Source organism: Pollachius pollachius (genome assembly GCF_949987615.1).
Source record: "Pollachius pollachius genome assembly, chromosome: 19".
In the NCBI taxonomy this organism is placed as follows: domain Eukaryota; kingdom Metazoa; phylum Chordata; class Actinopteri; order Gadiformes; family Gadidae; genus Pollachius; species Pollachius pollachius.
This window is the reverse complement of record NC_136952.1, coordinates 7,073,874-7,085,676: the sequence shown is the minus strand read 5'-3', so window position 1 is coordinate 7,085,676 and position 11,803 is coordinate 7,073,874. Positions and strand designations below refer to the sequence as shown.

The 11,803-nt window shown below is 46.7% G+C and overlaps 2 protein-coding genes across 4 annotated transcripts; one reads left to right on the top strand and one right to left on the bottom strand.

The window, feature by feature from the left end:
- Positions 1–114: 114 nt before the first annotated feature.
- dcxr (dicarbonyl/L-xylulose reductase) lies at positions 115–4,370 on the top strand (the record flags this gene model as incomplete). Of its 2 annotated transcripts, XM_079757004.1 has the most annotated exons (9): positions 115–309; positions 603–659; positions 918–1,015; positions 1,242–1,402; positions 1,763–1,805; positions 2,525–2,624; positions 2,961–3,025; positions 3,149–3,266; positions 4,098–4,370. In XM_079757004.1, the coding sequence occupies 8 exons, from the start codon at positions 608–610 to the stop codon at positions 4,199–4,201; spliced, it is 741 nt and encodes a 246-aa protein (XP_079613130.1). In that variant the 3' UTR covers positions 4,202–4,370. The 2 variants fall into 2 exon arrangements, with proteins under 2 accessions (XP_079613130.1, XP_079613129.1); XM_079757003.1 differs by lacking the exon at positions 115–309 and having other exon boundaries at positions 569–659.
- A 95-nt stretch (positions 4,371–4,465) lies between these two features.
- Positions 4,466–11,592, bottom strand: rac3b (Rac family small GTPase 3b). 2 transcript variants are annotated; one of them, XM_079757006.1, is made up of 6 exons: positions 11,452–11,592; positions 9,229–9,300; positions 8,276–8,393; positions 7,957–8,055; positions 6,681–6,840; positions 4,466–6,165 (listed from the first exon to the last, which is right to left on the bottom strand). In XM_079757006.1, the coding sequence occupies exons 1-6, from the start codon at positions 11,484–11,486 to the stop codon at positions 6,035–6,037; spliced, it is 615 nt and encodes a 204-aa protein (XP_079613132.1). In that variant the 5' UTR covers positions 11,487–11,592; the 3' UTR covers positions 4,466–6,034. The 2 variants fall into 2 exon arrangements, with proteins under 2 accessions (XP_079613132.1, XP_079613131.1); XM_079757005.1 differs by having other exon boundaries at positions 7,957–8,019.
- Positions 11,593–11,803: the final 211 nt, after the last annotated feature.

Sequence of the window (11,803 nt, the reverse complement as noted above, 5' to 3'; positions counted from 1 at the left end):
ATTCAAGTTTCCAAGTTTCAAAACCATGTCAAGACGTCATACTCTAATGATAGGGGCCCTTTATACGACAAAGCTGATTTTGCATATAGCAAGCGATTTAAGCAATCACAGGAAGACATTACAATATTTTACTTAAATTAAACTAGTGATGACCCATGATCGGGTTCAGAAAGCAAAAGAGGCATTCTCCATTCACTTATCTCGTTTTGTAACTTTAAACTTACACAACTGGCTAGTTGTGTAAGTTTACTGCACTCCTACTCGCACTGAACCCCACAGCTGCACTGCGTTCACGACGCTGACCAGGAGGTAGGTAAGACCCGACCAGGCTCCAAAACCCCTACAGCGACCGCATTATCAGCTCGGTTCCGATGTGATCACTTAATTCCATTAAACTAACTAATGAAAAGCCAATGCAAATGGACGGTTGCTAACTTTAAAGCGGAGTAGTTAATTCAGTAGCCCTCTCCGTATAACTTACGGAGTAGCGACTTGATGGCGTTGTAAAACCAAGGCCTACTGCAACAATGGTCTGTTCTGCGGGCTCTGCTCCGTATAAACCGCAACAATGTATGCATTTGTGGATTCTTTATTAATTTCAGGATACATGGAGATCTCTTTCGCAGGAAAACGCGCCCTGGTCACGGGTGCAGGAAAAGGTAAAGCCTGAAATATTAACATCCAAACAACCACAGTGACACCATCAGGCTCGATTTATAAAAACGCATTTGGTCAAACTTCACAACCTAACTGTTCCCACAGCGGTGAGAAAGTGGACGATTAGAAGAATGCTAAAAAATGCCGTACAGCCCGAAGCACGATTGGAATGTGTGCATGTCAGCCCCGTGTCACACGGGCAGCTCAAGTGCACAATAGCTTTTGTGTTTCTTTGTGTTTATGGATATTTGTTTTCTCAGGCATCGGGAGGGCCACCGCGCTGGCGCTCGTGCGCTGCGGCGCAGAGGTCACGGCGGTCACGCGCACGCGGGCTGACCTGGACAGTCTCGTACTCGAGGTTCGAGGAACCCCTCCCCCCACACACACACGCACATTCCCCTCCTTGATCTCCATGAAGAGGTCGGTGCTGCCACTTCTGGAATTCTGCACCCCCACTCTAATTTGTTTGTTTGAGATTCTTCGTCTCTGCGATCTTTGTGTGCAGAAATATTCCGCTCATTGTCGAGAAAAGCGCGCTGTCGTCTTTATCCCCGCTGTTCTCTCTTCCACCCCCTCCCCCGCAGTGTCCGTCCATCAGGCCCGTGTGCGTGGACCTGGCGAATTGGGACGCCACGGATGCAGCATTGCGCGACGACGTAGTAGGCCCAATCGATCTGCTGGTCAACAACGCCGCATGCGCCTCTCTGCAGCCCTTCCTCGAGGTTACCCCCGAGGAGTTTGATAGGTATACTTTTTTGAATGTTGATATAACTGTATAACGGCATCTGGCTGGTTTTCTATTTGTATAAGAATTTAGGAAACTCAATTCACTAAATTGCCTAAATTAGCATGCCTTAAAAGTAGGGCCCCTCATTCTCATTAGTTCATAAACATGCTGTGTATAATGCATGCAATATCTGATCTACACAAATAGATGCTTTGCAGAAATAATTCTGTGCAGGTTACACATTTGCTTTGGAACGTAATTGTGGAAAATTCTCGCAATATAGAATGAAGCAAGTAAAGTACAGCTGAATCTTCTCATGCATCTTGTACTTAATATAAGATGATATCATTAACAACATGATGTATTCCTTGCATCCAGGTCTTTCAATGTGAACGTGAAAGCAGTGCTGCATGTTTCCCAGGTAACACACATGACACACTCTCCAGGAATTGGATTCACAATGTCATTATCCCCTTTATTTCCATTTAAAGCTAGGGTAGGTCATTTATTGTTCAATATTGATTTCAACAAATATCTCACATTACATGAAATTCTCTTTACATCCCGTTCGGTCAGAATGAACGGATTGGATGGTTAACTTGTCATCTCCTTACCTACCCGGCTACATGTGCAGTGGTCCGCGTCCTCATTGCGCATGCAGTCTTCCACAAGGCTAGGCAGACATATTGCTAAAGCTAGCGAGCTGGTCATGTGTTTTGAAGGTGTGGGCCGTGCGGTTAAGCAGGGAGGCCTGAAGTGAAGAGTGGGCTTTTTTCAGTTGGATACTTTCAAAATAAAGCTTTCTCTAGCCTAGCCTAGCTTTGACCTAGCTGGACCTGTCCAAGGTAGGCAGTAGCAGTCAACGATAATTTTAGACAACAAACAGTTTACAAAATGCAATTGACCACATAGTAGGGCTATAAGTTATAGCCAGTTACAACCTCTTTCAAGAAGAGGAACATCTTGAAAGATTGTTTTTCACATCTTGAAAGATTGTTTTTCACATCTTGAAAAAGTGAAAAATAGTATTTTTTACTTTTAAGACGTATCCCTCCAGTCAGTGTTTATGTGTTTTGAGGCTCATGTTGTCTCTGGTCGTCTTCACGCCTTCTCAACCCGTGGGGGCGGGGCTGTCTCTAGCTGGTTGCCCGGGGGATGAGGTCCAGGGGGAGGGGCGGAGCCATCGTGAACATATCCAGCCAGGCCTCCAAGTGCGCCCTGCAGGACCACACCGTGTACTGTGAGGACCCCCCCCCACACACACACACACACACACACACACACACACACACACACACACACACACACACACACACACACACACACACACACACACACACACACACACTGTAGGCGGTTCTGCAAATGTTGTGCAGAATCCTGTAAAAAAAACCTTGAATATAAATTGATATAAAAGTTTTATATTTATTTCTGGGTCGAGAGTTGTCACGGTTCGGTTTTCAGTTTTAATACGTTTTAGGGTAATCTATTCAAGATTATGTTGGAAATGGGTGATGAGTGGCCAAATAGTTTCCTTCTGTCTGTTTTTCTCCTCATCCTTTATCCCGGCCTTAAGGTGCCACCAAAGGAGCTCTGGACATGCTGACCCGGGTGATGGCCCTGGAGCTGGGGGCACACCAGGTGTGTGTGTGTGTGTGTGTGTGTGTGTGTGTGTGTGTCTAATACTTTTGTGTTTGTAATACTGGTTTTGTGTGTGTGTTTGTAATACTGTGTGTGTGTGTGTGTGTGTGTGTGTGTGTGTAGATCCGTGTGAACAGTGTGAACCCCACCGTGGTGATGACGGAGATGGGCCGGCTGGGGTGGAGCGACCCAGCCAAGGCCCGGACCATGACCTCACGCATCCCCCTGGGCCACTTCGCAGGTCAGTACGCCCCCGTTCACCTCCACCCTCCACCCCCGTTCACCTCCACCCTCCACCCCCGTTCCCCTCTACCCCTCCACTCCTCCACCCTCCACCCTCCACCCCTGTTCCCCTCCACCCCTCCACCCTCCACCCCTCCACCCCTGCTCCCCTCCACCCTCCGACCCTCCACCCCTCCACCCCTGTTCCCCTCCACCCCTGTTCTCCTCCACCCTCCACCCCTGTTCCCCTCCACCCCTCCACCCTCCACCCCTCCACCCCTCCACCCCTGTTCCCCTCCACCCTCCACCCTCCACCCCTCCACCCCTGTTCCCCTCCACCCTCCACCCCTCCACCCTCCACCCCTGCTCCCCTCCACCCCTGTTCCCCTCCACCCTCCACACCCCTATAGACAGCCCTGCTGTTGTGTACAATTCACTTGGAAAAGTCCTTATTTTTTAAAGAAAAGCACTGTTTTTTTCAATGAAGATAACATTAAATCAATGAGAAATACAGTCAAGAGTACATTGTTAATGCGGTGAATGACTATTCTGGCTGGAAACTGCTGATTTTTAATGGAATATCTACATAGGTGTACAGAGGGTTAGTTAAAAGGCTGATTGGTGATTAGAAAACCCCTGGCTAACGCTACCCCATGCAATTATCTTAGCAGAGCTGAACACTGTTGAATAAAAGTGTGAGTTTTCATGGAAAACATGAAATTGTGTGGGTGACCATAAACTTTTGAATGGTAGTTTCCATGGTATGGCCCTCACACTGTGTGTGTGTGTGTGTGTGTGTGTGTGTGTGTGTGTGTGTGTGTGTGTGTGTGTGTGTGTGTGTGTGTTACAGAGGTTGAGGATGTGGTGAACAGTGTTCTGTTCCTGTTGAGTGATAAGAGCGCTATGACCAACGGGGTCACCCTGCCCGTGGATGGTGGGTTCCTCGCCTGCTGAACGGACAGACAGACGTCCTGCCGTAGTGCGATCCCCACCCCGCTGTGGTGTTAGTCTCCCTGTCCACTGAGTAGCCTCACTGGGATTCTACTTTCTGTTACTTTTGCTAATCATGTTACTTTTTTGGTTCAGAGTTGAATAAAAGGCGAACGTCCTTGGGTGCCTTACATATACATTTGTATTTATTATACAAAATTGAAATAGTTCACCACAGCGACATGTGAAGTCATAAAAAAATGAAAACAAGTTGAAACGAGTGTACAAGTCATCTTACATTACATACGTACATGGCCAATGCATTTCAGTTAACAACCTTTCCAAAGAATTAAGGTGGGTCAGAGTAATTTCCATGCAACAGTACTAGTAGTTCTGCATTTTCACTGCATTTTATCTTTTTTTTCTCATCTAACATTATTGACACCCTAGGCAGGACCAGACACGACATTGTTCAACCACACAGTTGCTATGCCAACCATAGACAGCAAAGACCGCAGTGCTGCGTCTCGCCAGGAGAGGGAGACAGACACACTGCATGTCTACGACCAGAGAAATGCATTTTTTTAAAGAAGCAATCTGTTGGTTTATCACGCGTGACAAACCCGAGATTGGCGACTTTAACTCACAATGTTTTGCAACACTTAAATTTAAGGTGAGACTATAATTTCTTATAAATTTGAATTGCTTAAGAGCTAAATATTCAGGTACACGTAGATAGATAATTACGATGCATTCCTTTTAGGGGTTACTAGTGTACATCGCTAGACTCGTCCTCAATAGCCCCTTTTTCTTTTCTATACGTCGACAGTTTGTTGAAAAGATCTGTGTATTACTACAATACAATATGAAATAGTACCAAAAACCTGACACTCAAAATTTGCTTAAAACAATACTGCCTTTTGACACACTAACCCAGCCTCCCTTTCTCATCGATATCGACATGTGCTAATTCACACGCACACACACACACACACACACACACACACTCAGACATACACGCATGTGCTCGAGCAAACACACGCATACATACACAGGACTTTAAACAATGGGATAAATTAAGACAGAATATTATTAAGACCCATGCAAGCTCATCCAGCCACTCAGGTAAAACTCAGGCAGCTTGCTTGGCATGCTTGTCCGACAACATGTTCAGTGTTAGAATGAAGTTCCCCCTCACACTGCCACCAGGAGCACACTCATTATCTTTAACAACTTTACGCTTATTTTCCCTTGATTATTATTTTTTTTACATTTGCCTGTTACGAGGCGGCGGTTGATTTGAGCGTCTCGTCCCAAACCAGATGTGTTCACTTTCTCGTTTACGTGGCCACACCCAGGGTCAGTCGCTCAGGGAAACTTCAAACCCGAAGGCGTTATTATTCACAGTTCACGTTTTAGTATTTTTTTTCTCTTCTTCCTCGCTATTCTTGTCAACACTGCGTCAAATCAAGCGAGCATGGCTCAGAAATAAAGGATGTACTTCAGAGAAGAACAAACGACGGAGACCTTTAGTCAGTCTTTAAAAAAAAAGTAAAAACACGACAGCAACGTAATGTGTGTTTTCTTTAAAGTACGTGGACAACCAATGTCTTGAGAAAGGGACATATATATATTTATATATATGTATATATGAATGTAAAAAAAATGCATTAGGTATCTGTCTTGGTGTTACTGATATATCTCAAACAAAATGTCTGCAGTGCATTCCATTTCTCATTTCCTATCTCAAACTATCAGAAGTAGTGGTGGTTCGTCGATGGCCTTATGTAGTGTAGTGTGTGTGTGTAGTGGCTGCATGGGTGTGTGTGTGTGTGTGTTGGAGTGTGTTGCCACGCCTTAGAACACGGTGCAGCGCTTGCCCCTCTTCTTGACGGGCGGGGGGCAAAGCACGGCGCGGATGGCCTCGTCGAACACCGTCTTCAGCCCCCGCTGGGTCAGGGCCGAGCACTCCAGGTACTTCACCGCCCCTGGGGAGCGCACACACACACACACACACAGGCACACACACACACACCGACAGGCACGCACACATACATGCACACACACACACGCACGCATACATACATACATACAGGCACACAGGCACAGACGCAAAGGCACACACAAGCACAGGCAGACCCGCACATACATACATACATACATACAGACACGTGCACACACACACACAGACGCATACATACATACGCGCAAAAACACACACACACACACACACACAGTGTTGAGCGGGACACCCATTTTTCATTTGGTCCTGGCACTTCTCAATACTTAACCTTAAACCCTGAGAAAATGTACTTCATACGGTCCCGTTCACTCTCTTCCGACTCATCTGCTACCCTCCCCGTGTGCTCTGTAGATGCCTCGCCCATCATGTAATCACAATGACACTATGCTTTCCTCAAGTATCAGCTGCTGAACAGGCAGCAGTAGCAACCGAGCCTCCGTTCCGCCGGGAGCGTGGGCGCGGTTCAGTGCGCAGCCTCACCGATCTCTCGCGCCATGGCCAGGCCCTGGGGGTAGGTGATCGGGGACAGCTTCTTGTCCCGCAGCCTCTCGATGGTGTCCTTGTCGTCCCTCAGGTCAAGCTTGGTCCCCACCAGGATGATGGGGGTGTTGGGGCAGTGGTGTCTCACTTCAGGATACCACTGCCCGCCGCGCACACAACATTACACACGCAAGTGAAACGCACATGCCAGAGGTGAAGGTCGTTGAGACACAGGAACAGAGAGAGAGAGAGAATAGTTAGCAAGATGCAGAAGCTATTTCAACGGCACCCAAAAAGTTTTCTTTGTACTCTGGTGGAGAAAATAATATTCTGGAGCTGATGGCCTACAGAATAGAAGCAACCTGTTCTAAAGAACTGTGCCTGGACGGGTTCTAGCTATTTTAAGTAAGGATAACAGTTGGCTAACGCTACTCGTAACTAAGAGTTTATTTGGGTAAGAATGATAGTAGCGCAAATAAGACAAGAGTTCCTTTCGGCTAATGCCAACACAGCAACTAGGACAAGAGTTCCTTAAGCTAAGAACACCATCACCACATCTAAGACAAAAAAGTTCCTTTTGGATAATGCTAACACTGCAACTAAGACAAGAGTTCCTTTGGCTCAGAACGCTATCACCCCCAACTTAGACAAGAGTTCCTTTGGCTCAGAACGCTATCACCCCAACAAAGACAAGAGTTCCTTTGGCTAAGAACGCTATCACCCCCAACTTAGACAAGGGTTCCTTTGGCTAAGAACGCTGTCACCCCAACAAAAACATGAGTTCCTTTGGCTATCACCCCAACCAAGAAAAGAGCCACTTCAAAACACCTCTAACCATAACAAAGACAAGAGTTCCTCGGCGTAACTAATCCAAACCTCATGACGAGAGACAGAGGTAATCCCTGTATCCCAAAAAGAACCCGAAACTGTATAGCGAGAGGGGGGGGGGGGACCTCGGGGGCCAGAAGAAGAGCGTGGTTTCACACAAGAGCGTTGCAAGACGCTGAGCGAGTGAAACCACAGAAGGCCCCGTCGGCCCCTGTCCCTATACGGTCTCCTGAGGGGCCTCCGTTCAGACCCTGCCTCCACACGTCCGCTCCGAGGGACGGGGGGCCCGGCCGGGGTATGAACACCGCTGCGAACGTTCGGAGGCAGGGTCTGAAGCGTGAAGGGTGGCGTGCACCGCAGGGCACTGACAGCAAGATGGAGCAGATGTGCCTCCTAGTGGTCAGACTCGGCCGGGGAGGGGGGTGGTTCGGGTCAGCACTCTACTGACCTTGGCTCGGACGTTCTCAAAGGAGGCCGGACTGACCAGGGAGAAGCATATCAAGAACACATCCTGGGAGGGGAACCAGAGTGTTAGCCGTGTGTGTGACTGTGTGTGTGTGTGTGTCTGTCCTAGTGAGATGGTTGACAATTGTGCCCGCATTAACGTGTATCCTGTGAGTAACTTGTATGTGAAAATCTGCGCGTTCGACGGTTTCCCATTGAAATCTATCTTTTGCATTGATAGTATAGTGTGTCTGTAGGGGTTTGTTTGCGCGCATCTGTGTTTGTGTGTCTGTGTGTGTCTCCGTGCGTGTGTGCTCAGATACCGTCTGTGGGTAGGATAGGGGCCTGAGTCTGTCATAGTCCTCCTGGCCGGCTGTGTCCCAAAGGCCCAGGTTCACCGGCTTCCCATCCACCATCACGTTGGCAGAGTAGTTGTCAAATCTGCACACACACACACAGTTTGACTTACAGTTTGACTGTGAGCACATAAACTTGCATTTCGTATCATGAGTATAAAATAGAAATCAATACAAACACGTTTTCATCTGGCATAGGTTCAGATTCATTTGGCCCTGTGTGGTTAAGTGTGGAACTTGCCTTTTCGCCTATTCCTAACAGTATACCCTGACCCTAATCATACCTTAACACCTAACCCTATTCTTTACAGTATCCCGTGACCCTAATCATACCTTAACACCTAACCCTATTCCTAACCTTAACCCCAAACCCTATTCCTAACCTGAACCCCAAACCCTATTCCTAATCCTAACCCCTAACCCATCCTTAAAACCACAAAAAATATTCCGTAGATCAACCCTTAATCCTAGCTACAATATAGTTAAATGCAACTCCATAATGATATTTCAATGTTTCTCTTTACATGTACTCATAAATGTTGACAACAAAAATATTCTTCACATAAATGTGTGTTCATTAAATAATAATAACAAAAGAAGGATAAACAAAACCTTCTTGAATATAAACAACACATTATCAATGCCCCAGGCCCATGTGAAAGTGCCCAGCTCTTGGTCTGAAATATTCAAACTCCTCCCTCGAGCAGAGAGAGAGAGGGAGGGGGAGAGAGTGAGAGGGAAGAGGAGGGGAGAGAGACACACACACAGAGGGAGAGAGAGAGAGACAGAGAAAGAGAGAGACATTGACATGCCGGTCCACAAGCGAATAGCTTGTTCTGTGTCTGTAAGGCAGAGTTAGTATGGGCAGAGCGGTGGCTGTTGTTCAGATGAATGTGTGCATTATTTCTCTGCTGCCTTACACAGTGGGGATGTATTCCCCGGGGAAGGCATTGGTGGTGTAGCTGATCAGCAGACAGGTCTTACCCACAGCACTGTGGGCGAGAAAGACAGAGAGACAGAGGGAGAGAGAGTTTAAAAACAAGAAAGACAAAAGGCCAGTAATGTTGGTTACAAATCAAGAAAAGGAGCTTTTCAACAAGTTCCCATGAGAATAAAGCATTAAAGTTGGACCACTGATGTAGAGGTCCTATGTTGACTGATGGAGAAATGTTATACCGGACTAATTATTTTTATGGACCCAGTTGGCGGTGCAGAGCGTGATATATTTGAAACCAGTAAGAAGCATTTGAAAGTGTACTTTCTTATGTCGGACAAAAGGCCAAGCGGGCCACTTCCCTATTCCTTTTAACAATACTTTTCTTATGCTTCAACACCGGTTTCTCTTCCGCTGGATTATAAAAAAAGAACAGGATTGTTAACATGAATTGAATAAGGATGCACCTTTAGCACTTTTTAATCATTGGTAGATACCAACTAATTACACATTAGTTACATTAGGAGCATTCGTTTGCAGCCAGATCACTAAGAGATAAACAGAGAAGACATTTTTCTCTTTTGAAATCCTCTGCCGTGGATGCCGTGCCATGCCTATAAAACATAAATTCATGTCCCTTTTTAGAATGAGGGGAGGTGTTTTTTCAATATATTTTGGAATTTGATGTTTGTATGTGGGGGATTCACTAATGCAGACCATCTATCTGACCGCGGTTTCATTAGCGATTGTTTGCTCTAATACGTAGCTGAGGCTATAATCTGTTGGTGCCGTTCAATTTAATTATCGTTAGTCCGACAATAGAGCCCTAATTTAGCCCTTTATGTTACCAAGAGGGAAATGTGTAAAGTGGGTGCAGAATTGTGTGTGTGTAGAACTAAGTGTGTGTTTGAGTGTGTGTGGTTGTGTGTAGAACTAAGCGTGTGAATGTGTGTGTGTGTGTGTGTGTGTGTGCAAAACCAAGTTTGTGTGCGTGTGTGTAGAACTGTGTATGTGTACAACTGTGTGTGTGTGTGTGTGTGTGTGTGTGTGTGTGTGTGTGTGTGACGACAGCCAGGCCACTCCATTATTGGGAGTGTCACACAGACACTGGCCTACATTCATGTTGCCAGAGGGGCATAGTAGCCCCCTCCTCTGCACCTCGGTTCACACACTCTCTCACAAACACACACAAACACACACACGAATACACACGACACTTAAAAATATATAGTAACTACTAACTCATGTCTAGTGTGTGTGACGCTGATTGCTAGTGGCGTCGATATGTGAACGCTAGTTTACTCATGCATAACGAGTGCGTGATCGAGTAGCTGTTTATGTGTATTGTGTGTTAGTGTGGGTGGGTGTGTGTGTGTGTGAGTGGGTGTGTTTCGACAACGCAAACTAAATGAGTATTGGTCTAATATATGACTGGGTTGGGGTCAGTGAGTTTGCTTGCAAGCATAGGGAGAACAAAAAAATAACGTGTTTGAAAAGAATATGTTTAAAAGAAAATAGTGTTTTTAATCTAGATGGGCCAGCAGCACAATGCCATCATGTTCTCAATAATGAACGATTTTAGAAAAGATGATGTCACTGAATGGCTGATGAATGAGCCGAGTTACAGACGAGTGCACCCAAAGGCTTCTATTTCTATTCGATGTATACGATGACATCTTCCTCGGCGGTGGGCTACACGGTGAACGTGTAGGCTGTCCAGCCAGGGACAGCAAATGCATGTGGGTTTTATTTTTTTCCCCAAAAAAAGAACAAAGAACGACAATTCCGCAGCGGCAGGAAACGCACATAAACCAGAATGACATCAGTCCGGTTCCAGTGACAGCGCCACCGATTCCTTATCTTGCTCATCAGCACTTCAGCCTGCTGCTCGACGGCCTACCAGGGTGTAGGTGTTCCCCGCCTAGCATCCCCACCCCCCCAGCCATAATCATTTGTGTCCCGCAACCCGACTCAAAAAACCCACTTCGAAAAAAATGCAAGCTCGATTGCGTAAAAGCCGAATTTCGCCGGGCGATCAGGTCGAAAATCATATCGTTTCTTTCGAGCGCGTGTTTGCAGTCAGACAACAGAGCAAAGAAATCGCCCCAGCCCCTTTCACCACCAGAGCATCCTCCGATCCATGGACGCATCGCTGAGCCCAACACGAGAAGAACAAACACACACACACACTGACAAGAGAGAGACTTACCCGTCGCCGACCACCACACATTTTATAGCCTGCATGTCTACGGTTACCGACTGAGCCGAGCTCGCAGTTTTCGGTTAATGAGTCCAACAATTAGCTTTCTGTATTCTAGGATGCGAGAAGCGGGCCAGTCCGCTCAGCGATGGAGCCGCAGTGAAAGGTGTCGACGATTTTTTTTTCCGAATGACTCCGGAGAACGCCGAGCCCGTTTAAAGGGACAGGCGGCCAATTTTCGATGGCCCAGTGACCTCATCCAAACCAAGCCGCCTTGTAGAAACCACACCCCACATCTGGTATCAATATGGCAAATTCAGAGGTGTGTCGAGGTGGTCGTTTCATATCAGCAAATAACTGG

Coding starts and splice junctions, on each gene's coding strand:
- rac3b (XM_079757006.1), bottom strand. CDS start 11,486: ATGCAGGCTATAAAATGTGTGGTGGTCGGCGACGG. Junction 9,301..11,451: donor TGTGTGGTGGTCGGCGACGG/GTAAGTCTCTCT, acceptor TCTCGCCCACAG/TGCTGTGGGTAAGACCTGTC. Junction 8,056..8,275: donor CCCTATCCTACCCACAGACG/GTATCTGAGCAC, acceptor ACACACACACAG/TCACACACACGGCTAACACT.